The sequence below is a fragment of the Anser anser genome (genome assembly GCF_964211835.1).
Source record: "Anser anser genome assembly, chromosome: 7".
Taxonomy (NCBI): Eukaryota; Metazoa; Chordata; class Aves; order Anseriformes; family Anatidae; genus Anser; species Anser anser.
Window position 1 is genome coordinate 4104567 of NC_139727.1, and position 22867 is coordinate 4127433.

The following is a 22867-nucleotide window of genomic DNA, read 5'->3' on the forward strand; positions in this document are numbered from 1 at the left end:
CTTGCCTGTGTGGAGGCTGCATACAGAGGACCACACTGTGCTGATTCTTCTAAGGCCTCTCACCTCCTGTGCTCACCACACTGGATGGAGTGGTTTTATGTTCCCTGTCCTCTTTCTTTCTCACTCCAAGTGCTACACAGGTCTTTTAAATTTTTCCTTGCTATGTTTTCAAGCCACCTATCCAACTCTTTCTAGCCTTTTTATTCTTTCCTCTTTTGTAGTCTGTCTTCACCACATCGCAAAGCCCTGGCATGGCTGGCTGGTGTGCCAGTGCTGGCATTAATAGGGGAAGTGGCTTGGTCACCTACCAGTGCAGATGATATCTCAGGTTTTACAAAGGTTTTACAAGGTTTTTACCAGGATAAATGTGTTTCCGTGAGCCAGCTGCCTGTTCCTCAAAACAGTGTAAACAGGACGCCCTACATACACCTATTTCTCTAAGTGACCATAAGGGTGGTTCTGTAGACATACTGTCCAGGTTTGGTTAGCTGTCCTATCACCTGGATGGTATTTCTGGGAAGTGACAGCTTCTTCACTTGAGCTGTTTTTCTGAGCTCCATTAGGGAAACAGATTTCTCAAAGGCTGGACTGGCAATTTTGGGGCCTTAGTTAATAAACTGATGGAAGTAGCAGATGACAACAGAGTGCTAGCCCTAGAGGTATTTTGTAGCAACTTAGTGCAAACCTCACTCTTGCCATACCCCTCAGTGAAGATGATGTCCAGTGACTGTGCCGGGTCCCCATGTTTAACCTGCAGAATGAATGGTGTGAGGGCTGGATGCTGGTGGGCAATGGAGAAGGGCTTTAGCTGACCCTTTTGCTCTGTACTATGCCACCAAATGGTGCTCACGAAGAAGAGAATGCCTGCTGATGCTGTGTAGTGCATTTTGGTACTCTGAGGGGGGCAGTTGCCTTGGCCACGTTAGGATGTAAGATACATCACTACTGTCTTTTGAGCTAACTCTCCTCTCTGTCAGAGCCTATGAGTCTCGGGACCTCTCACAGGGTAACATGATTGCGTGACGTATCACCTTTGGAGCTCTTGAGTCCTGCTAAGAATGTCACCAGCTTGCAGGTGGTGAGCAGATACCTTAAGGCTTTTTCCCTGTTCCCATTCAGTACATCCATCACCGGCTGATCCATCTAATTCCAGCTGACTACGATGACTTTGTGAATGCCATCCGCAGCGCCAGAAGCGCCTTCTGCCTGACTCCCGTGGGCATGATGCAGTTTAATGATATTCTCCAGAACCTAAAGCGCAGCAAGCAGACAAAGGAGCTGTGGCAAAGGGTGTCTCTGGAAATGACCACCTTCTCACCATGACAGCAGGCAGAGCTCCACGGACACACAACCTTTGCCCCGCATAGTTGTAGTTTCATTTACACCATCCTTCCTTCTGGTGTCTTTTTTATTTTAGTTTTAACTTGTTGGAAACCACTGATTTGATGTATTTATACCATGACATTCCTCTCCAGCACTGTTGTGTGTTGGCGCTCTGCTTTGCTCGCTCTTCTTCCACCTTCCCAGTGGGCTGCAGGCTTCAGAGGCATCAGGTAATGAGAAGGAAGTCGAGCTGGCTGCCCTGTGGCGTAGTCACTGCTTTTTTCCCTGAGCCCCTGGAGGCTGTCCTGTGAGCAGTTTGCAGTGTGATTACGCACGTGTTTGAGGGGTGGGGAAGTCTTGTCTTAAATATTTATTTTGGCATTTATAAATATGTAAACTTTTTTTTTTTGTACGGGCTTCTCTTACTCCACACACCATCTCCTGTTGGGAGAGGCTGGGACTGCTGTGCACAGCCAGTGCTCCCTCCATTCCTTTCAGCACCTCCTGCTGAGAGAAGCTGAGACTGGAGTAGCAGGGCCAGGGCCACCTCTGCAGCTTTCTGCAGCAGCTGCTGATGGCAGAGGCTGGAGCTTGGGCAGTCTAAGTCCAAGACTGCCCTGAGCTGCCTGGAGACTGCCAGAAGTGCTCAGGCTCTTTCTCAAGAGTGTCCCTCACTGGGCACTCCTGGCTCTTAGGATGTTTTGATCCTGGTTGTTCAGAGTTGTACAATCGTGTTTCTTTTGGCTGGGGTATTACTCTCCTGTAATCCGTTTCTTATCCCTTGTCTCTTCTCGTTTCCTGATTAAACACTCGTTTTCTTAGACTGACTCTCTCTTCTCTCTGCTGTGATGTTGACAGTGATGCAACCGGCCAGCTGTGTGTCAGTAGGAGCTCCTGTGAGCTGATAGATAGCTGTCTTGCCTTGGGAGATAGCAGCCAGCACAAGGCAGGTGGCCAGAGCCAAAAGTTTCTTGCCTGGTACTGCTCTGAGAATGATGCCTCTCTGCAGAGGCTGAGGTATGTGCTGACTGGGTGGGTGAGGGGCGTGAGCGAAGCTGGTGGCCTGGGGCACCCTGGTGCAGTGTCTACGCTTCTGCTAGCCTCTGGGTTCCTCTTCCAGTGTGGACTGCAGCAATACCGTGTGGTGATGGGCAGCTCTGTATTTCCAAAACCTTATGCAAAACAGTAGTTGCTCGCACTTGATGTAATTGTTAAGGACTAGTGGTGTGCTCTCATGAGTTTTAAGAGGTACTTGGTGGACTATCTCAGAGATCCGATAGGGACAGTGTTGCAGAAAGTTAATTTTAGAAAGCTTTTATTTTTGTGCCAAGGAAATTTAAAAGGCTACCGCCGTCTGTAAGCATACAAGCACAGAAATTTCAGGGTTTTTTAAATCAGTAATCAAAGAATTGATGGATGTTAAGAATCTTAATGTCTCAATAGTAATATATTTTGCTTCTTACTTGGATTTAAGCAATGGCAATAGGGAGCTTTTAGTTTCTGCAAGATAAAAATTTATGCCTGTGTGATCTTTTCAATGATGCTCTTAAGAAATAAGTTAACTAACTAAGTAAATAGGGCAAAGCAGATGAACAGGCTCCTTTGGTTTTCTTCCTGTACAACACAGGCCAGTGAGTGTAATCAAGGTTGTGCTTTTGATTGTACAACAGTAACTATTTAAATATCTCCTTGGAGCCCTTTGTATACCTCCATAAGGTGTTCTGCTGTCTAGTTACATGCTAATTATAAATGCTGATGCTTGTAAGAATGTGTTAAATTTTGTGTTTTTTAAACTAATTCTGTGTTGGTTGTGAGCTGCCTGTTATTGAGCACAAGTCCAAGCTTTTGAAAGGACAGCCCCATCTCTGGAAAGTCTAGGTTCCTGGAGCACTTTCTCTGGTTCTTGTATGTTCAGAACTGGGAAAGTAGTTTGGAGAAAAAATGAGTTTTCTAATAAAGTCTAACCTTTTCCTTTCCACTTACACTTAGAGCCTGAACAGGCAAGTTTTCACACTCTTGCAATTAAAATACATCAGGAGCATGAGAACATTGTCACCAGTATCTTTGGTTTGAGGAAATACAGTGGAGCTGCTTACAGTGAGATTAGAATGGAATTTATAGGGAAGTGTACATGCTTGCTTTTTTGTGTAGTTCCCCATAGGTGTATAAGAGAAAAGAAATAGCAATACCCACTTTCTTCCACTGTGCTCAAAACTTTCTCTTTGGTTGTTTTACCTGCTCTAGTTCTTATACAGAGATTGCACTCCTTCCATTTGACAGACCCTGTTAGAGTTGTCTTCCAGCAGCTGCAGAGCCCATGCAGGAAGAGCTAGGGAATCTCACCTCAGACTGACATTGACCAAACAAGCAGCTTAGTGGTATGAGCCACAGGTCAGTAGTTTCAGAAGTTTCCAGTCTTTTCTCTGAAAAAAGAGAGTACTCAGACGCAGCTGTGAGAAAGAGGAGCTGTGTGGAGATGCTGCCTTCTCATTTATTCACATCTGTCTGAACACGCTCCACCCTGGGTCTCTGGACAGGAAGACAGTGAGAAAGGAGATGATTTTTTTTTTCCTGCCATGTGGTGGATAGACTTTTGAAGTAGTCTTTCCCTTATACGAGATTAAGTGAGCACTAGTGGCCCCAGATGTGTTAATTTACCATTAAGTTAGAAAAATTAATTCCCAGTGCAATCTTGTTAGTTTGGTTACTATTCCAGGTGTGGGGAAAGTACGTACGCTCAGAAATTCTGAAGACGCTTCAGCAGAAAACCTGTGAAAGAGCAGAGGTCACAGCCACCTCAAATTCCCTTTGACTTTCAGTTAACCATTGTGTTTTTTCACTCTGAGTACATGTTCTCTACGGTCCAAACCCTCACCAGCAACACATGCTCAGTGCAGTTTAGACTATCTGCCAGGCAGCTGCCTACTCTAGAGTTCTTCCAGTGTAGAAATGTCTTTTATGTAGCTGAGATACTGTTTTATTTTTTGGGGGGATTGGCTACTGCTACTTCTCAGGCTTGGCAACAAATACTGAATTTAGTCAGCATTAATAGCGACAGGTATTTATCCCCACTTATGTGAAGATGGATGAAATTCTGTGACAGGTGACCTTGCAATGGGTTAGTGTCTCGTTTGCTGGAGTCTAATTCATGATCCATTCCTTGAAGGTAGGCGGAATGAGGTCTTTAGATTGTATGTCTTCCTTTGTCCTCTGTTTACAATGACTTTCTCTTCCTTGCCAGATTTACTTTTCTCATGTGAACGTAGGAAATGTTTTTCCTCTCCCCTTCTCTGAAGAAGTTAGTGTCCATTTAGTGTCTTTTCCCCTTACCTGTATGTGGTCTTAGCCTTAAAAATAAAGCTGTATCTAGGACAGTAGCATATCTAGAACTTAATCTTTTGAGCCCTGCATAATTTCTGAGTCTTTAGGGGGTAACATCTTGGCTTTATTGACTTGTTAAATGTGCCACAACTACAGCTGGACTTTTGGCTATTTGGCTCATCAAGAACGAATGGTGTGATATTTTGCTCTTACACAGTGGATAAAATTGTGCTTGGTCCACATGTCTTGCTACAGATACGCCTTTTTTTTTCTGTATGACTCAGGTAGGTACACCAGTCTCTGTGAGAGCCTCCTTCCCGCTGTAGGGGAACATAGAGGACATAGTCACCTTCAATCATCTTTCTTGCCTGTGAAAGTTTTCCCTTGGAAGCCCTTTCCAGGAATGTGAGTTAGCAGAACATTACTTGCCTTTGGACTTCAGTGTCTTTATAGCCAGTGAACAACCTGAGTTGGAGCTGTCATCTGATGATGTGACATGCCTAGCAGGTAGGACTATAGTTAGATGAAAAGTGCATGTCTTTATATGCTTTCTTTACTCTTATTTGGGATATGTATTCTGTGTGCCCTAATTAGAGCGCCATATGACGTGATTATGGTAAAATAACAAGAAAGAGGGTCTTTCTTAAGTAGTTCCTTTTTTGTTTACTACCTTCCCTCTCATGCCCTAGCGTAATTCAGATATGGATTTTGAACTCCTTTCTGCCTCTTGTTCCCTTTTTAAGGGTATTTGAACTTGAGGCAAGGTAGGCAAGGCTCCCGTCAAGGAGCGTCATTAATCTGTGAAAACTGCAAGTGCAGTTTGGGGATATTCTGTGCTAGGGTTTCAGTTTGAGCCTATGATTAATTAAAGTGTTTTCTCAGGGCTAACTGCCAAGTGCAAGCCTTGTGAGCTGTCACAAGGTAACTTCACTGCTGCATATTGTTAATTGTTGGTACAATAATAGTGTCTGTGCTCTGTAAGCAATTGTTTTCTGTTCAGTGTTGCCTGTTTGCAGTTATAGCATAGCTACTTAATACTGTACAGTCTGCACTGCACAATTACTCTATTGCTGTAAGGGGATGGTGAGTTATAAGAAGGGGGGAAAAAATGCTAGTAATGCATTAAAAATCTATTGTGTATAGTATGTGTACATGGATAGCATGCAGTATGAATGTGGAATGGTCCCTCGTAATTTCCTTTGATTTCATGCTTTACTTTGCCTTGTTTAAGTCAACCAGGAGTGTATCACTGTTAGATATGCTGGGGTTTTAAGGGCAACAATTGTGCAGGGCCTTAGTGTCAACACATTGTTATAAAACTTGACATGTGCCTTTTCCAATACTTGACTAGACAGAATTCTGAGAACAGTCTGGTTTATGATCCTTTGTTACCAATGCGAAGTACACTTGAGCTGGATTTCAGCCTGCTCTTGCAGGGTTAGAATTATGGATATACGGTCTGCAAGCATTTTGGAGAGACTAGACAAGTCAATAAAGTGATACGGATGAGAATGGGGAGGATTTGCGTCTTGAAAGGTAAATAGTCTTTACAGCCAACAGTAGTTTGAAGAGATTAATAAATTATTTGCACATATTCCACAACAGTATTGTAGACGAAAACATCAGGCATACTTTGTTGTACCAAAACCAACTTGTGCTTTTCAGCGATGAGTTAGTTCTTAAACTTAACTCTAAATGTTTACTCTCTTTTTTTTTAATTCCACAAGCCATTATGTAACAAGGGGACAGAACCAAACAAGAGTTAAAGCCCAGATAACTGGAGTGACAGTACCACTACTCACTCCATTGCCTACTGAGTGAATGGATTTTTTTCTTCCTAGTGTGAGGCAGCCTGCTGGAAGCACTTGTGTTTGTTAGATTACACTGACTTGGTGGCCTGCTCACAGATGCACAGTGTGTCAGCGAAGGGATGAATGACCAGCTTCATTTGGCATGTTCAGGTTAGTTTGTCATTAACTTTCTTGCCCTGTTATTATTGCTACAGCAAAATGACCAGTAAGGAACCAAAGGAGTCTCTTAGTCAACTGTGCATTTGAGACCACCGAAAAACAATAGGACCAGCTTATTTGCTCAAGATGCTTGTTAGATTAATATAACTATAGACTCCTGTGTTTCTTTCTGGCTTCCAGTATCTGTAGGCTTCTGTCAGGATTATGCCCTGTCATCAATTTAAAAAAAAAAAAAAAAAGGCAATTTTCAGGGATCAGATTGTATGTAGAGTTGAGCTATGCTACCTACATAGAAATTCTTCCAGGACCTTTAAAAGTTTTTTTTAACCTGTTAATTAGAGAATCATACCAGTTGCCAGCATTGCCCTGTGTTTCGTGTACTGAATAAAAAGCAGTCTATTACTAAGTATCTTTCAGATTGAATTCCAGAGGTCATGAATGAGTGAGTAAGTTTCAACTTAATGTTGCTGAGCATTCTTTGCTAAGGTTAAAAAAAAAAAAAAAGTTTTCTTAGCATTTGTTTTGCCCATTCTCACCTGCCATGCACAATTCCAGTTCTGAAGTGATGTTATCCTGCTACTATTTTAAAGTCACGGACCTTTCTGATGGCTCAATTTCCTATGCATCGGACAAAAAAAAAATACATTACAAAACAATTTTCAGGTACTGTTCTGTGATTAACATTATCCTTGTCTTGAAAGCTAACTACTTACCGTGAAGTTTTTCCTTACTGAACAGGGAGTTAAGATAAGGTTTATTTAGTACTTACTTCCACTGTTAAAATGAGTTGTGAGGGTGAGCGACTGTCAGTACCTAATAATCAATGTATCTCACTGAAAGAGACTTCTGTTGGCTTTTTGAAATTAGACCTTCTGATATTGTAAGAGCTTCTTCTAAGATGTGGGGGAGGCTCTTCCCACAGCTTTGAAGGGATGGTGGGAAAATGGGATGCTTCTACAGCAGTGTGCTCTAAGAAGGAGTTACCAGATTTGGGAATGACTCTTCATCAGCTAAATCAGATAAGAACATCCTACACCTGGATCTGGCCACAGCAGGTGATTTGTTTTCCATTAATGTACGCAGTAAAGAACTAGCATAGCATAGAAATGAAATGATCAGTGGGAAGGGAGGGATAAATAACGAGGACACAGAACTGCCTCTTGCTGCCTTGACTGAGGGACCATCACCAGTTTAACAGCCCTGACATTTAGAAAGCCCCTCACATATTTATTCCTGGTACCTTATTATTTTATTTTTTTTTTTATTTGAATCTATTTCCTTGAAAATTTACCACAATCCTGAGGTAAAGTATGAAGTAATTGTCTCAGTGACAACCTGTAATGGAGTAAACGAAGGAAGCTGTGTGTAACACCAGCAGTAGCACAGTTCCTGGGATCCTTCTGTGTAAAAAAAAAAAAAAATAATAATAATACCTGCTCTTTTGATACTGTATTTGTTTCTGAAGTGCCTGGTGAAGTGAGAGCTGAAAGGTGGTTTTACAATTCTGTCACTACTGTGACTAAATAATATTTTCTTACCACTTAGATGTAAGGTTACTGTAGGTCTATCTGTGGGCTGCTGGCCAAGGCCATGTGATGGATGCATGTCTGGACAGAACCTTCACAGCAAAGCTCTGTTGCTGCAGCTGGGAGCTACTGCAGTATAGCTGGGAATAGCTCAAAAGTCATCACTAGTACAAACCAGTAAGAATGAGTCTCCAGCCACAGGTTTTCTGTGCCGTGCTGGCACCTGCAACCCTATAGATGCATGTGCAGAGAAAGACACCTTTAGTACACTGTTACTGCTGCAGAAAGAACTCACAATTGTAATTAAAACAAACACCTCCCAGATATCAGCTATAAGAGCAGGAGTAGGTTTTTCTTTGTTTTTTTCTTTACCGTTTTACCAGCTGACGGTCCATGACATCACTCGAAAGCATCACAAAGAAAAATAAGTAGTACATTTATTGAATCCACTTACTACTACTTCTAGCTTTTATTCAGACACTTGTGCTCAGTTTTGAGAGCCAAGAATTTCTTCATTATCATTCAATGTGAATGATGCTGTACATGATCCAGTGCAGGAAGTTGGGCTCTTCTCTCCACCAGGCGTGAGAGAGGTGTTTCTAGTCTTTCTGTCCTGTTTTTTTCTTTTTTTTTGGCTGCACAAAATAACCCTTTCCAAGGGCACATGAAATAAAATACTATATTGCATACTATATACATTTACATACAACGGTAAATGCACCATTCATTCAGAAATACACAATACCTAAGGCTCAACGGAAAAACTTGGTTGAAGCAACTTTTCTCCCGACATGAGAAAAGGAGCTCATGACAGTTGTGAAAGTTCCCATGATCTGTGTTCACATGGATCCTGCCCCCTCAAACTGCAGCAATAGTTATGGGCCATCTGTGTCGGGGCGGGGGGGGGGGGGGGTGCGGGCACCAATGTCCCACATGACTTCAGAAGCCCACGGCTCAGCAACAGAAAACCTGTACAACCATGACAGACGATTTCCTCTGAGAAAAATTATCTGGCAACTGCTGGAGGAGGCACAGCACCTTAGTGTACTTACTTGACTATGTGCAGAAGTAGTAATCTAAACAATGAGCTCCTTTTGGATACAGGAAACCACTTAGAACTGTAAGCTTCCCCTTTATAGCTGAATGGTACTTACTCTTGACTGTTTTTTGCATTTCTCCTTGGATTGTTGGACTGCAGGGGGACTAAACAGGTGTTAGCGATCAGCATACATGGTAGAGACCCTGGAGATGTTGAAAAGACAAAAATGTTGCTTTTTTTTTTTTTTTTAAAAGCTGAGCAGACACAGGGAATTGAACAGTCTGCTTCAGCCTTATTTAGCAATACCTGAGCTTTGCCTCCTTCAGCTACTGTGCTCTGCTAACACAGGCCTCCAAAGTGCTCTAAAGGGGACTTACCATTCCTTCCATTACCTTCTGAAATGGCTTAAGTCCCTACAGAGAAATATTTGCCACGTTGTCACATATGGCAACCTTTTCCCTAAGATAAGAAAATAATTCTGTGTCAGTATCTGCAGCTTTGCCTTATCTCCCACTGCCCATTGACCAGAGTCACTGGACACCGTAACACAACTGCAAGGCTGCAGATAAGGCGAGGCAATCTTATTTCTGTTACATCTGTCTCCAAAAAGGTGCAGTCCTCAACACCCACACACAGTGGCACTGTAAATAATACCCATGGCCACTGTCCTCTACATGGGGAGGAACAAGGTGTTCTTGTACCTTGCTGTTGCCAAACCCACTGCTAGATAAAAGCTGGGGTTCAAGGGACCAGATTCACCTTTTATTAAGCTGCTCCTCTTTTCTCAGCAGTGGGCTCAATACCTTACCTCTTAAATCTTTTTTTTTTTTCTGGACTCACAAGAGAAAGACATCAACCCTCCAGCTAGTGCCCATTTCACATACTGAGAAGAGCAATTTAAACATAAAATGTTAACTGCTCTCTCTCCTGCTTGAAGTAGGGCAGGCATTACAAATCCTTCCTGCAAGTAAGAGTCAGAGCGTAACACACCAGTAATACCCAAGAATGAGATTTGTACTCCATGCCCCAGGGCAGTGTCAGAGGCAGCAGCCCTTCCCAATGGCAGGGAAAGGTTCCACACACACATTCTCTGCTACTGCTCATTTGTCCAGTTGTTCTGGCTTGACAAGAGATGGCATTATAGCACATGTTGGAGCACCACACATCCCAATGGCACTGGGGACAAGGGAGTCCCCCTCAGCTCCAGCTGGCGTTCTGCAGTTCCTCCCGCAGCCAGGTTGGAAGGGGCTGCCCAAGTCTGTTCATCAGCTTGGATAATTCAATATTGTGCTCCCGGTAGAAGTCTCTTAGGAACAGCCGTGACTGTGTGGAAAAGACAAACCAAATTAGCATATAAGAAAATGTTACCCTGAGCACATTTCTGTCCCTGTTCCACAGGTCATTTCCTACCACTGATGGTAGGAAAATCCAGGTTTGTTTGCTCATTGTGTTTCATGTTTCTGTATCTCTTGCTGCCAATAAATTTGAGAGAGTTACTCACCGAGGAATCCATATCAGGGTATTTTCTTCCTTTACTCTTTCCTAGGCATTTAGTCTTTCCTCCATCTAGCAGCTGGCACCAAAATCCTTTTGCTTCATCAAATCTGAAAAGGACACTTGTGTTTAGAAGATATAGCCACGTGCTCAACTAGTAGCAGCAGAAATTAAATAACTCCACAGCTTTTTTGCATTTCAATGCTTAATTTTTTTGTTTTTGTGCTATTCAGTTGTTCTTGTTGTTTTTTAGCACTTCACTACTGTGACAATAACCTTAACAACCACAATTGGTTCAGCTTTATGCAAATTTGAGAAGTAACTTGGTGTTACTACATTTGTCTGTCAAGCTTTGGTGAAAAAAAAAATCAATGTTTTAGTGTATATAAAATTCTTTTAAAACTTCTCTATAGTTGAGAGGTGTTAGACAATCCCCCTATGTGTTTAAAGCCTCGGTGCTTCTTCTCTTGCTAAAACACAGGTATAAGGCAATGCTGGGAACCATGTCAGGTCTATCCTGTCCCTCAATCAACCAAAGGTGAACTTCAGGGTTGAAAAAGTACCAAACTCTGAGGCAAGCTGACCAATACTGCTTCTTTTCTGACAATGGGTGAAGGGGAAGTGGATCATAACAGCCAGTATCACTACTGTAAATAGTCCATTTACTATCATGACACATGCTTCAGCAAGTAAGGCTTTCAAGTAATCTGACATTTCTTTAAATGTGCACACACCCCTTTAGAAAACTACTGTAGAAGGAGAGGGCCTGAATTGGTACCGCTCTCTTTACCGTTGAAGGAAGGGCAATTGCAGTGTGCCTACACACACCGACACATCTACCACCCTCAGGTAGCATAAGCTGAGATAGCAGTGAAGATGTGAAAACAGGTTTCAGCTGCAGAGAGCAATATTATATGATTCAAGATCGCCGGCAGGCTTACAGAGTTTCTACTGATATTGCTACAGTTCACCTTGAGCTAGGACTTACTTATTTAATCTGTTCAGATTAATTGCACTTACACTGTGGACAACATCACAGCAATGGCTGAGTAACGTCCTTCAACTTAGCAGCAGCAAGGTACTGCCTCTGCTAACTCTTCCTTGGACAGCTCTGGGCGCATGTCAAGTCCACATCTTCGGTAATAATAAGCTCTTTACCCCAAAACTGTGTGATGTGTCCCTAATCTCCATCTAGGTGAATATAAGAGCAGCCTGTCACACATTTTTATCATATCTTTTTCTGTTTTCTGCCAGATTCAATGTATAACACAAAGCATAAGGAGCTCTAGTAATGCCAGCATCTTTAGTGAAACCACAAAGACCAAATGGAAAACATGATAATTACTGCTGTGAGCAGCTTCATGCTTCTCCATGACAGTGCCAAAAAACAACCCTCCCCTTTCATTTCTGGAAAGACTAAGTTATGATTTCAGTCTAGTAGCTCATGCTATCCAAACCCAACCATCTGAACCTAATTTTGGGGTTTAGATATAACCTCTGAAACCTTGGCAGGTCTTGCAGTCAGAGATAAGACATATTCTTCCAATCTAGTTAGTATCACACTTGGCTAAGAAAGCAGCTTCCCCCAAAACAATTCCCTACCTGAGAGCCTGGGTGTAGTTGAAGAGCGGTGTAACTCCCAAGAACTTCTGGATATTGTCCATTACAGCAGCAGGGTTTTGTCTCAGCTCCTGACCATCCACAATGAGAATCTGAAATAAAAGCAGACACCTTAACCTCTGACAGCTTGTGCTGAGTGACATTTGTGAGCTTTCTGGCTCTCAGAACTGCCCTGGGCCTTCACTGATGTGAGTAAAGGCTACTGACATCTGTCTATTCCAGAGCCATATAGGGGGATGTGGCCCAATAAACCCCAAGAGGCTTTGCTTAATAAACTTGTCTTTGGTCAAACTGAGCACTGAGGCGCAGCAGTAGCATGATTTACAGACTGTCTCATGTATCCTTTTTTAAATGTCAGCCATTAGGCTAAGTATTCTTCTGTAACCTAAGATTACTCTCCTGTTACATGTATGACAGACAATAATGAACACTTGTGCTAATAAATTATCTATTCCAAAGAACACAGCAGAAAAACAATCATGTGAGCTGAAGTCTGGGCAAAGTAGGAGAGCCTGACCCATAGCAAGTACAAGGATGATGTACCAATACAAAGGTACCACCACAAAGAGCCGCCATGCAATGTGATTTATTTCGTTATTTTAAACGGTGACCACACCGTTGGTTTCACTGGCTCTATCATTCCTCACAGGACTAGTAAAGCAATGAGATTCAAGCCCAAGAATGTCACCTTACATTTTATGTAGGAACAGTCAATATTTGCCTGCTCCAACTCCACAGACATGGAGGAATGCAGTAACTATGAAGGAGGCAGGCTGAGCTGTTAGCTAAATTCCTAATTCTCACCCACAGAAGGCATGGGTGGCAGTATTTATCACACTGTCCTGAAGGAGTTCCTACTTGCCACAACTTCTCCTTGTGATGTGGCACCAGTGACTTGCTCTTTCTGCAAAATGTTCCACGACAAATAGCTGGATTGCACCAGTCCTATTCTGACAGTAACCAGGGATAGAGGTCTTGCTTTGTTTTCCCTTTTCTCCTTTAGTCTTGGCAGATCTATCACGTGCAGTTATTCTCTGCCATAGGAGCAGCCTAAAGTGACTAATGGGCATTGTAAGACTTCTGGAGTACAGACTATCTGAGCAGAACTGCAGTAACAGAAAGGAATTGAAAAAATATTTTCCGACTCACAATGTATTAGACAGCTTATAAATGTCTTGGGAATTTAGAGACAGAAATGTAGTGTATATTAATTGACCTTTTGCAAATTTATACACAAAACACAGAAACCTGACATGGCTGCAGTGAAATTTCCCCTCAGCAGACATCTAAAGACTTCACAACATGGAAACTACAAGTGGCAGAGTCCAAGAGCCTCTCTTTAAAGCAAGGAAACCACAGCAAGTGGATGAATACCCGCTGGGCCTGTAGAGGGTCCCAGGGCTGCAGGCTGCCTAGATGAAAGAAAGGGAGTGCTGACACTGCTGTTAGTCCTGAACCTCTCAAGCCTGGGGAGCTGCCCGGGAGATCACAGAATTGCCTTGTACTCGTTTACTTTTACAAATGCAGTAAAGTACAAAATTGAAATACTCAAGTCTGATTTCTTACCAGCTCATAATAGGAAGAAGCAAGTGGTGGTTTTTTTTTCAGAAGGTGAAATGAAAACAGAACATAAGGGGTTGGGGGGGAGGGAATTGGGAGGAGAGGAGAGGAGAGGGGAGGGGTTTGTTCTCAGCTCCCCAACAGTAAGCCTCGAAAGGGCTCCAAGAGACCACTCCCTGTTTTATCATCTCAGTTTCAGGCCAGCCAGCAGTGTCCATCCCCTAGGCCCAAGGGTCTTGCATGATCTCATCCAAACTCAGCAATGTCAAGGCATCATCAATCTATTTCACCCTACTGCCAAACGTCCTACCTGCCCAGAGGGGTAGTACGTCAGCCAGCGCTCCAGGTGAGTTGAGTACCAGCCAGGGAGCAGGCATCGGCTCTGCAGGTTGCGCAGTTCCTGAGGGGCCTGGGATTTTGCAGAGATCACTTGGAAGAAGGTGTAATTGAGCGCCACAGGGTCATTGTGAGCACGCTGGTGCTGGAAAACATAAGCTGAATTAAGGAGCAGGAAAACAAAATTCTACCTTTCCCGTGGCAGCTTACACACCAATGTGCAGACCCTTTGTACCTGACTTTGTCCACACCCTGCAGGCAGCCTGCATCACCTCCCCTGGCCTGCCTGTGGAAATGGATCCATGGCTTTCTGCCCCACTGGAACATTTGTGTAGCCCTCACCCAAAAAACAGTGTAGGAAAGTTACCTGGTACCATGAGTAGGCTCTGTCAGCAGGGTTAATCAGAACTGTAATGATTTTGGCTCGAGGAAGCAGGGCTGCACCACGTTTTGGTACCACCTCTGTGTCAAAGTAATTGGCACTCTTCTCAAACATGAAGTCTGTGCTGGCATTGGAGGGGATGGGAAAGAATTCCATGTACCTGCCGAACAAACGGGATGCTGGTGAGCAGCATGGCCTGGTAAAGACAAGGCACTGCAAGCTCTAGGAGAAAAATTCTGTTCACAAAAAAAGGCCAGAACTAGCCACCTGCCCTGCCACTGACCACTTGTTTAGACCTAAATCATTTGTCTCTTTGTACCTCAGTTCATAGCTGAGACACGGGGTCAAGAGCTTTGCTGTGCCTCACAGAAGCCTGTAAAATCAGTAACACAGAAACTCTAAGACATTTGAATAATGGAAAGGGAGAAGGTAAAGAGGACAAGACACTGTAAATCACTGGAAGACTGCTCTGCTGGAATTTAAGCTTAAAAACTCAGATTGCATCCTAAACACAAACATTGCCCTCTTGCATGTGGTGCTACATTCAGCTCAAGTTGGACAGCTTTTCCAGGGGATGCACGTGAAAGCCTACGCTTTCTAGGCCTATCTGTCAGCTAGTAGTACTGCTCTGCAGCACGGACTCATGGGAGCTTCACTCAAGTACCAAACACTTCCCAGTATCTTTTCAACAGTCCTTTAAGTGAACAGAGAGGTCACACAAGGTCCTGCATTGTGCAGGGAAGGAAATCCCATGGCAGAAATCTTACAGCTGTCACTCAGAGCAGACACAGGGGAGTGGTGCCACAGTGCACTCAACTGCAATGCTTCAAGCAAGACACACTGGCAGTTTCTCTGCCCGGAAACACAGTGGCATGATAGTGCCATTGTGGCTTTGTATTTCCCCGCCAGGTGGAAACACTTCACCATAACTGCATACTTGTACAGGTGGAGATCAGGGTATGCACATGGCCAACGAGATGCTGCAGTCAGCGTAAGGCAGGCAGTGACATCTCTGTAAACCTGAGGGGCACAGAACAACAGTATGGAGGTTGTCCCCTTTGTCCTCTATGTCTTAACTCAGAACCCAGTAGGAACTTTTCAGTGAGCACACTGCTGTCTGTTTTGCATGTCAAAGGAGAAGAAACCTCATGACAGCAGTGGGTTCAACAAAGAACCTCTAAATTTTTAAAGCTAAATCATGCCTGCAAGTATCTCCTTGTGAACAGTTACTAAGACCACAAACTACTCATCCTGCTCCTGGGAGTAAACAGTTGGATGAGCAGGAAAACAATGTGCTGAGCAATGAAAACAATTGGTCAGAAATGGAGAAGCTACTAAGAAGTCTGAGGTGGGCACAGAGACAGACTCAGGAAAAGACAACACGTGCAACTTATCACAGAAGAACAAATGTCAGGATTCTTACCAATCAATTCCTTTATGATAGTTGGGTCCATTGAAAAATTGGATCTCCTCAAAGGTGGATGGACTTGGGAAGTTACTGGTGACGGCTGGATGCAAGGTCAAGAAGAAGTGCACAGCTGTGGTGCCTGAAATGGGAACCAGTTAATGGGACCTGGGTCACACACACAGTTGGCTGAATGAAAGGCTTTCTCTACTCTGCAGAGAACAGCCCCAGATTGGCACATTCCTGTTACACACAGCTAACACACCCCTCAGCTCACGCAGGTTACAAGAGCAGTCACACCAAGCACTTTGGGGCTCAGCATGGCTCAGCAGTTCAGTTGGCCCAGACTTTACCTCATGCAGCTGGTTTAAGTCACCTCCTTAGCACAGCAGCTGTCACCCATGGCGACTATACTGGGCTGGGCTACTCCCATCCTTTTTTTTCCTGGTAGCACAGCCACACTGTCATGTGGCAGAACCCATACCTGCTAAACAGACGTGACCTGGGCACTGCAGGACAACGCCACACGCTTGGCAAGGAGATGTACTAGGGACATCAGTTTCCTCGGATAAGACTTCAGCTAGAGACACAGCTTGGCCTGCCTCTGCTGTGGATGTTTCCCTTTACCCAGCCTAGCCTGACAACCCTGCTCTGGACCCAGCTGTATGGCTCCAGCAGGTCAGTAAATCAGATGCCAGGGGAAGGTTTTCTTATTGTGCCATTGCAAGCAGCTTGGGCCATGACATAGTAGGGCCCACCCTGCACACAGAGCTTCACTGTGACACCGGCAGGAGACAGCAGTTTGGCTGGAAAAGCTTCCTGCCACAGGCCAGGATCACCATTTGCTGCGCATGGCTGGTGGCTGCTGTTTCAATGCACTACAGAGAAAGCCAAGGTTTGAAGACCTGGCTTTGGCTGAAGAGATTTTGCTGTCTTCAGGCTAGAAGGGAATCCTCAGGACAGTATGTACAGATGGCCATGTTGCTGCCAACCACAATGCCGCAGCAGTTAAGAGATGGTGACAGAGGTCAGACAAAAGAGGATTTCAACCTCCTACTGACAGTGACATGGAGCATGCAGTGCGTACAGAGATCTGTCGCAATAAAGCACTAGGGGACATTCATCGTAACCTTTGCTAAGCGTGTGTTTAGTCCTGCTGACAGCTTATGTCTTGTGAAAAACTAAGAAAGGTCATGGTTTCTCTGAGTTCATGGGGAAAAGCCAAAACACAGCTCTGCAGGTAGGGCTTTTTCCTGCAAATCAGGACTGATCCAAGAAAACTGCCAACATGCAAAGTGACAGACTTGCCAGATTTAGTTTAGAACAAATCTGAGATTCTCTGAAATATCCTCCGTGGTCATTTGGCAGCTTGCGCAAAGGGCAGCCATACAGATCTACAACAGAGACCTTTCCAGCTCTCCTTTCTGGAGGAATGAGATGAAAGTTGCAATCTATTTTTAGATAAATTAGATAGAAAGATAAGCATTACCAGTTTTCTGAGGTCCCACGATGAGGAACTTGGGGAGTCGATCACATGTTTTCTCTTTGGACCAGATATCCTTGTGCCTCTTATCATCGCAGGGATTCTGCAGCATAAGAGATGGGATTAAGCATTACCACAGGAGCAAATGGAACGGGGAGGAAAAGCTGGAAGGCCAGTCCTCCAGGGAAGATGCTATTAGCATATGAAGAACACTTCACAGCCACACTGCTGCTCTGCCAGGCATCAAGAAGAGTTCGATAAAACAGGAGGGAACATTTTCAAACTCCAAGGTGATACAGGAGCCAAAGTCCCCCTGAGAGTGTTAACCACAGGTCTCGCCCTATGCAGCCACACTGGGCGGGGCCCCCACGATAGTACAGCTCAGCATCTGTGGAATTCTGGCAGACAGACAACTCTATCACCCTCAGTTAATTTCATCTGCTCATTACCATGCAGAGAGCTGCTGTGCTGGGATAAAATGGAATAAACATGTTTTTATGTAATGAACATGAATTCTGCGGTGTGAAATTACCTTATGATTAATCACATTAACATGCCTGCAAGCTTTTCCAGCAACAAACACGGCTCCTTCCTCACACACTTAACATTTCACAGCGCCTTGCTCTAATATAAGCCCTTTAATGATCCAAACTTCTACCACCCTCCTTCCAGTCACCTCCAACAGCCATCCTTGCCTCTAAGCTCACATTGTGACTGTGGCCTACCACCCCTAGTCCCCATCCCTTCCACTTTGCAATTTGCCCCCTGCAGCTTGAAGCCACAAAGGTTAAACCTAACAACTTCATGCATTACCACGCTGTGCTCTGGATCAGCAGTCTCTCTGCTTTAAGTGTGGGACACACCTCTTGGAAAACCACTAAGAGTGGTTAAAACTGCCTTCTCACCTGCCACAAGGGATTCTTCTCCTGGGGAAAGATTTCAAAGTACTTTCTTGCAAGTTGGACAGGGGGCAGTGTTTGCAGGCGAAGATTGGTCCAGCACTGCACAAACTTGACCAGGCTCTCAAAGGTGTACAGTCCCAGGCGGTCATTCCCATAGTTAGACAGGTGGGTCATGAAGATGCTGATCTGAAAAGAAGAAGGACATGGAATGCTGCTAAATCAGGTAATGGTGCTGTTTCCTCCTGGCTTGTTTGCACTGCCAGGAAGTGACTGTTCACACCTCAGGCTGCTCTGCCTGTCTGGATTGATAAATATGCATATGCCAGTGTACAGCACTGCACTGATGAAAAATGAAATATATTTAGTGTTTGCAAGGCAGCAGAAACTCAGGACAGAAGGAGGAACACACACCTCTCAGTAACCCCTGGGAGTAGTGGCAGAGGTAAGCCCTGCCTGTGAGTCCCGAACAGTTTCAAAAACCCCTTCAGGTGGCTCTGGGGCATTTTGGGGAACAGGAATTAGTCAGTGACTCTCTCTAGACAAAAACTTGCAAAGCCTCTCATGGGAAAACAGGAGCTTCCCCTCTTCTCTCTGAGGCACAGCCAGGGCAGCTGTAGCTGCAGCATCTGCTCCAGCAGGGCAGCCGCTGGAGAGCGGGGCAGCATGCTGCACACCAGGGCACAGTGGCACAGGACAAGTTTTCCCAGGAGTTATTCCAGGCCCGCAGCCTGTGTCTAGGGGAATGCAGTGGATTTCTGTCAACTCAACAGAGCAGCGCTTTGCCAGAAACAAGGCTAGAACCACACCAAGGCTAGAAGTCAGCAAAACAAAAGCAGCACGTTAAGGCCAATGGAAGAATGACTATGTGTGACTGAGCCCTCCGCATCCAGTGCCTGCTGGTACAGGGAGGGGAAGGGACCTCAGTAATGGCAGGGGCCCCCACTGCTGAATCCTGGTGAGGCCAGGTGAGGCCAGCAGGCAACAAGAGGCTTCGCTGACAGGGGCAGGAATGGCCTTCCCTCTCCCAGTAGGGAAGAGCAAAAGGAGGAAGGGGGAGACAGACAGATGGGCTTGGATGAAGACGTTTGCTGGCATTCAGGAGGTCTGAATTCAGTTTTCTGCCCAGTGTCACCACGGACTGTTATCAGTGCATCTCAGCTGGACGTGCTGATTGATAGTACCTCTTTGTGCCTGACGATCCCCAAGACACTGGAAATGAATTTAATCCTGTCCATGAAGTGATCACACATCAGGGTCTTTGCATAAGCAACAGCAAACAGTGGTAGCACTCTGGGACACTTAGAAACTGAATGGAGTTAAAAGAGTTATCACATTTGTCTGCCTGTGAATTTTTCACTTCTGGTTTCCTACTGAGCTGACAGGGGCCCTGCCAGACAGGCTCTGGCACCCACACTTCAAAGAGCAGCAAGCACTTGGTGCTGTTGGGCAAAAAGGATGTGCTCAGTTCGACACAGCAAAGCACAGAAAGATCTGGGCCATAGCGTGGAGCACACTGGAAGGCAAAAGGATGCATCTCATGTTGTCTTTTGCCCGTTTTTGAGAGAAACCAGGAGGGTGGTGTGATAGCAAAGGGTGGTTCATCCTTTTGACATACTGGTGGAACATTTAGAGGAAAAGTTTGCTGACCCACTGCCATAATCCAAGCACTGCAGCAGGGAGGACACAGACCACCACCAGGAATACTTTCAAGGTTTGCAGAATAAAAAGCTTGCGTGGGACCAAGGTTAGCAACTATGTCTCAAGACGAATTGCATTCAGTAAAATCTTTATGCCAGCCATGGCTCACATAAGTAATGCTAACATCTGCAGACAGTCTCAAGCAACGTGACTCACAAGACAAGACAAGACCAACCAAAGAGACATTTCCCCGAGTGTGCAGTCATGTCCTGTAACACCCGTGCACTGGTACCCAAGGCCAGGCAGCTTGCTGTGCCTCGCCACAGCTACGGCTACCAAAACAGCTCTGTGCGTTACTTCTGGTATAACCTACATTCAAGTCCTGTCTCTTCCTTCCTCCCACCCACAAGCAGGGACACACGGGACTGGTTTGGTGGTTGAACATCTCTCCTCTCTCTCTCCCTTCTACTATCAGCAATGGCATGCTTTCCTTTCTTTCACGCTGAGAAAAATTCAAAGGAAACGGCACAGAGAGCCTCAAATACAGAAAACAGGAGGGTAAGAGCATCCTTACAATACATAAAAGAAGCAGCTGTGGGCACAGCATTAACCTGCCGGGTGTGAAGTCTGAGCAAAAGTGTTTGTGAGGATGATCAGAAAGATGTCCTTTGCTTCTGGGAAACAGAGACAAGGCAGCCCGTCCACTGAACAACAATGATTGTCTTTACTGACACCAGACCTTGTTCACTAGTCAGAAGATCAAACATCATCTGTTTGCACTGTGGAGTTAATCACATGCACAGAGGCTTGGAGACTCCTGCATGTGTATATCCACTCAAAGAGAGCTGGAAGCACCAGAAAGGACTGAAAGAGACTGGTCCAAGTCTGCCATGGATCACTGCTGGGGCCGTGGGGCTAGCCAGCTTTCTATCAAGTCCATGAGATGGCTCTATCAGTGAGGGAAGGAATGCAACGGCCTGAGTCACTGTGTAAACACAAGCAATGAAGAGGAGCTTAGAGCACGATCCTCCACTGCTGACAGAGAGAGAAATGCTCCACCGCCAAAAGGAAACAGAAATGTAAACATGGGAAACACAAGAAGGTGTCTGAAAGAGTTTTAAAAGTCACCCTGAAGAGCCAACAGTAATTCTGACAAATAAGCTAATCCTGCACCAGAGCACAATCTTCCCAAACTTTTATGATCACGAATCACTGCCAGCTGCCTTGATCATCATATGCTTATCAGCAAATTTTAATGGGTAGCTCTAGAAATCATGTTTCTACAAATTCCTTGGCACAGCCTCCTAGACCAGCAATGATCTCTTCATTAGTCTGGTCACTGGTTTTCCAAGAGAGACCTAGGGCTCTTAAGTTTCACAGTGGTTATTTCTGCATGCATTCTTTAAGATCTGACTATTATAAGGTGGGACAAGGTGGAATAAACCCTACATATGGAAACAGAAAAGCAGGGGTTACAGAGAACAGATCAGTTTCTTTCTATCTGACCAGTGATGTCAAAGATCACTCAACATGTAAAGCCAAGATTAGGTTTTGCCTTACGACAGACTTTCATTAAGGAGGTTTTATTAAGGAGGTGGATTTGCTTGTTGTGTGTAAAGCTAGCAATTTTGTCTCTGGTGATGGGGACTGAAGGTTGGCTTCCAGAATGGGAAGTATAAACCCCTACGGTTTTGTGGCTAGGCTGCTGTAGACTCATACTTCTGCAGATCATATACCAGGCCAGAGCTGGTATTGTTCAGAGAAACACAGGGCCTGTCTGTAAACTACAACCTCTGTGTGATGCACCCAGAATGCACTGCAAGGGCTTTTTCACTATCAGGGTTCTAGGATTAGAGAGGCACTAAGCTCTAGGGAAAAAAAGATAAAATAAAAATTAAGCTCATTAAGGGAAAAAGTTTAATTTCTGATTCACTGAGCTTCTGCAGCCCCAACCAAAGGTGACTAAAGCTACGCATTCAACTCTGCAACCAGAGCCACTGATGTTATGTGAAAAATCCCACAAAACAAGTACACATTGACTGTGACCAGGGTTCCCACCTAGTCAGAAACAATCTACTTTCTCTCAGATCTGCTTGCATGGTTTCTTACCCAAACTCGGTCAGCACTCATGGAAAAGATATATAAAGGAGAAGTAAGAAGGTAGAAATTTGGAAGTTCGAAGAAAAAAACATCATGAATGGCTACAGAGTTAGACATTCTAAAATCACAATCTAAATCTGTCAGGGCAATGCCCATTCAGAAGACGGGATGACAATAGGTGCCAAATCAGCTTTAATAAGAAACAAATTCAGGTGAAGAATTGAAAGTTACTGTACATATGATCGATCAAAAAGAGCAGCAAGTTTTCCTACTGCAGCCAGTAAGTGAGGGATTGCGATCTATGGTTGGAGAGGGCTACAAAGCTTCATCTCCTAATTTTATCCATTCAGCATTTTTTTAAAAATGACTTTTTTTTTTTGTCTCTTGACACCTAGCACATGTTCCCAGCTTCAATGGGAAGTGAGAAATGCATGTGATTAGCCATCTGTGGCTGAGAACTGGGAAGTGGCTGCAGTGTGTTGGGGTTACTACAGTAGTTTGGTGGTTTGATGGAACTGATTAGTATTAAAGGAGAAAGAGAAACAGCTGCGTCAGACCCAGATCTCCCAAAATTGCCTTAGGGTGACAGCTATATCACAAAAAACAGCATCCAGAAATTGCTTCAAGTATATACATTTTGAAAGAAAGCGGAGAACATCCCATAACAAAAGCCCAGAGAAAGCACTTATTCTGAACAAAAGACACCAAGGCACATCTCACCTCTGATTCATGAAGGTGCAGCAGCCTAGGTAACACCCCCTCCATTTT

The 22867-nt window shown here is 44.5% G+C and overlaps 2 protein-coding genes across 14 annotated transcripts in view; one reads left to right on the forward strand and one right to left on the reverse strand.

Annotated features, from left to right (window-relative positions):
• Positions 1-22867, forward strand: part of ZSWIM8 (zinc finger SWIM-type containing 8) — a 108381-nt gene that overhangs the window by 67211 nt on the left and 18303 nt on the right. For 4 of the 7 annotated variants that reach the window (XM_083845169.1, XM_083845172.1, XM_083845174.1 and 1 more), the window contains one exon: positions 1120-8066. The exons of 1 other annotated variant lie outside the window; for it this stretch is intronic. In XM_083845169.1, coding sequence (XP_083701295.1) covers positions 1120-1323 — 204 coding nt within the window. In that variant the 3' untranslated portion in view covers positions 1324-8066. Of the gene's footprint in view, positions 1-1119; positions 8067-13537; positions 13840-22867 lie in introns of those variants that run through there. 2 more of the 7 variants (XM_083845171.1, XM_083845170.1) reach the window with 2 other exon arrangements.
• NDST2 (N-deacetylase and N-sulfotransferase 2) overlaps positions 8560-22867 on the reverse strand; it is a 136768-nt gene continuing 122460 nt past the window's right edge. For all 7 annotated transcript variants that reach the window (XM_083845212.1, XM_083845213.1, XM_083845214.1 and 4 more), the window contains 8 exons: positions 18365-18547; positions 17466-17562; positions 15995-16118; positions 14557-14731; positions 14164-14334; positions 12276-12385; positions 10681-10783; positions 8560-10502 (listed from right to left, as the gene is read on the reverse strand). In XM_083845212.1, the coding sequence (XP_083701338.1) occupies positions 10377-10502; positions 10681-10783; positions 12276-12385; positions 14164-14334; positions 14557-14731; positions 15995-16118; positions 17466-17562; positions 18365-18547 (1089 nt within the window). In that variant the 3' untranslated portion in view covers positions 8560-10376. The remainder of the gene's footprint in view (positions 10503-10680; positions 10784-12275; positions 12386-14163; positions 14335-14556; positions 14732-15994; positions 16119-17465; positions 17563-18364; positions 18548-22867) is intronic.